Raw genomic sequence first — 2,961 nt, 5'->3', positions numbered from 1 at the left:
AGTAGATTGAGATGATGAAAATAACATCAACAGAAAAACAATCCACTATCAATCCATTTCTTAACCAACAATGTGCTGATATATTTTAGAACGAAAAACAAATGAGTTTTTTAAGCTAGTTCTAATTAGCAAAAGTACGGTTTAAAAATCAGAAAGTTTTTACTCAGAACTATTGTGATTATATATTTGAAAGTCTAAGAAAAACATTAAAATACTTTCATTAGACTCAGCAACGTTGCAAATGAAGCATGTGGATGACACAGCTCTCTGTGGAATCTCGTCCTCTCATTTTCCCTTTGTCACAGAACAATAGAAGTGAATGAAGGCAAAATGAAAAGGATGAATGGCACATTTTATAGCATCAATGCTGGTGTTTCTCTGCAATGTATATGGCATCGCTTTGTTCCCTTTTTGCTGAGCCACAGATCTCTCATTAAAATAATAGAATTATTCTCTATCATGGCCTTTCAGTATAGTGTATAAATACCAAACTGTGCGAAGCATGGACAGTTGTATCTGACTGAAGTCAAAATGGGAAAGGTTGGGCTGCCCATTGTATTTTGCATATTATTTTGACAGTTTTATAAGAAGCAAAAGCTGTTCAAATCTTAATTTATTTATGGTTAATATATTTATTTTTAATTTATGGTTAATTAATTTTTTCTCAGATTGTCTTTTACGAGGACAGGAACTTCCAGGGTCGGCACTATGAGTGCAGCAGTGACTGTGCTGACCTGTCCACTTACTTCAGCCGCTGTAACTCCATCCGTGTTGAGAGTGATTGGTGGGTGGTGTATGAGAAACCCAATTACATGGGATACCAGTATGTTCTGAACAGGGGAGAATATCCTGACTACCAGCGCTGGATGGGATTCAATGACAACATCAGGTCATGTCGCTCCTACCCACATGTGAGTTACAGCATTATTTTCTTACTTTATGTAAAACATTTTGTTCTGCGAATTATCTTGTTGGGCTGCTGTTTTTTTAATACAGTTCCATGCTAATTTCCTCATTCGCTGTCAATGAAAATCTTTTAATCTTTTATTTGACAGGCTCATGACAATTTATGCCCGAAGATGAATTCACGTTTTAAATTAAAAGCTCGCCTTATATTATTGCTGAATCACACAGTTATGTTTAAGCTGTAAGAATAGAGAATAGTGTAATGCTCTGAATTGTAAGGCAAGTCTTGTAATTCTGGGCGAGAATCTCCGGCTGCGTTGGGCTCTTGCTTGAGCGCAACGCGGTCAGAAAATGCAGCGAGCCTCCCGACAGGCTCCGTGCCTCCCAGGATTCTCTGAAGTCCCGTGAGATGTCGGAGTCAGAACCCCGTCCCATATGGGCGGGACTGAATGAAGCTCGGGGAATTAGGTCGCAGGTAGGTTTATCAGCGGGGGATCCAGCGGTCTCCCACGATTTCTCGGCCTCCCCAATGAGACTGCAGCCGGGATCCAATCAGTGCTGGTCCACACAAAAGTGGACCAGGCGGAACGGCACCCTGGGGTCTCCCAAGCCATCGGAGACCCCAGGATGGTCATGGTAAGTGCTGGGTGGCTTCCTGGTCCTCCCACTGGATGCGGGCACCTTGGCACTGCCCAGTTGGCAGCTTGGCACTGCCACTCTGACACTGCCAAACCAGCAGGAGCACTGCCTGGGTGCCAGGGTAGCACTGCCAAGGGTCAAGGGGGTCTAGCCCATGAAATGAGGATGGTGGGGAGAGCAGGGTGGTAAATAGGGGCCTCTGGGAGGTTGGGTAGGTGATGGATTGGGGTCCAAGAAGGAAGGGGATGTTGTAAGAGGGCTTGGGAGGGCCTGAAGAGGGGGGAAGCACAGGGACCCCATAGCGGGGTGTCCTCACTTGGGGGTTTTTGGGGTAGTGTCCATGTGAGTGGCGGGTGTGGGGGACCCACAAGCTCACTTAGAGATTGGGCCACCATGGAATCCGCCACAGAGGGTAGTCTTTGGTGGGCCCGAAGATCCTGTCAGTGGGAAAGGCTGGAAAATTCAACCCCAAGTATTTTAATAGTTTTCTTATGACCTGCTTTAGTGATTAAAAAGTGAACCTATTGCTTGATCTTATGCTGCCTTCAGCAATGTTTTTCTAAGAGCTACACTATTATTTCTATTACAGTACCAAGGTGGAAACTATAAGATGAGGATTTACGAGCGACCTGACTTTGGAGGACAGATGATGGAATTCATGGATGACTGTCCATCTGTTTATGATCGTTTCCGTTACCGTGACATCCACTCCTGCCATGTGATGGACGGTTACTGGACCTTCTATGAACATCCCAACTACAGAGGCCGACAGTACTTCATGAGACCCGGTGAATACAGGAGATACAGTGACTGGGGCGGCTACAACTCAACTATCGGATCTTTCAGGAGAATGGGAGACTTCTAGATCGTTGATGAAATGCTGAATATTATCTTATTGAAGCATTGTTGAGCAGAATAAAATATGTTTCACCACATTATTGTTTTGTTAATTTTGTTCTGATTCTGATAGAATCATATAGAACAGGGGGGTGGGGTGCGGGATGCTAGTTAGCTTCAGCAGGTATGGGTGGGTTGGAGGATTACCTCTTGATTGAGGGTGGTGGTGGAAGTGTTTAGCATGGTGAGAAATATATAAGGTGCAGCTTTTTTTCAGAAAAGAATCCCTTACCTTTTCACAGGCTTTTTTTTGCAGCTGCTATCAGGCCTCAAAGACCTGTCCGTTAGGACTCGCCCATCAATAAGAAAAATGTGAGGCTCTAAAGGGGCTTCAGCATTCAGCTCAAGCTCCATGGCAGCCGTTGTTGCCCTGAAACTTGCAAACACAAAACCTCATCTCATCACCCCACTGTTATGTCGCAAGCCACACCTTGGCAAACTTTGATGCAGAAAAATAATTACACTGGGGTAATTAATCTGAATGATAATATTTTATCTCGTAATTTGGCTTGAATGACA

General features: G+C 44.1%; 1 protein-coding gene across 1 annotated transcript; it reads left to right on the top strand.

Annotated features, from left to right (window-relative positions):
* The first annotated feature begins 398 nt into the window (after positions 1-398).
* Positions 399-2,480, top strand: LOC140393620 (gamma-crystallin S-1-like). The gene is made up of 3 exons (XM_072479894.1): positions 399-540; positions 669-911; positions 2,135-2,480. Exons 1-3 carry the CDS (start codon positions 532-534, stop codon positions 2,408-2,410), a joined length of 528 nt encoding a protein of 175 aa, XP_072335995.1. The 5' UTR covers positions 399-531; the 3' UTR covers positions 2,411-2,480.
* Positions 2,481-2,961: the final 481 nt, after the last annotated feature.

Source organism: Scyliorhinus torazame, chromosome 2 (assembly GCF_047496885.1).
Source record: "Scyliorhinus torazame isolate Kashiwa2021f chromosome 2, sScyTor2.1, whole genome shotgun sequence".
In the NCBI taxonomy this organism is placed as follows: Eukaryota; Metazoa; Chordata; class Chondrichthyes; order Carcharhiniformes; family Scyliorhinidae; genus Scyliorhinus; species Scyliorhinus torazame.
Note: the sequence above shows the minus strand (reverse complement) of the source record. Positions and strands in the feature narration are given on the sequence as shown.

Bases quoted from the DNA above. Each gene is read 5' to 3' on its own strand.
- LOC140393620 (XM_072479894.1), top strand. The intron at 912-2,134 runs GTGAGTTACAGC...TTTCTATTACAG, and splicing joins CATGTCGCTCCTACCCACAT to TACCAAGGTGGAAACTATAA.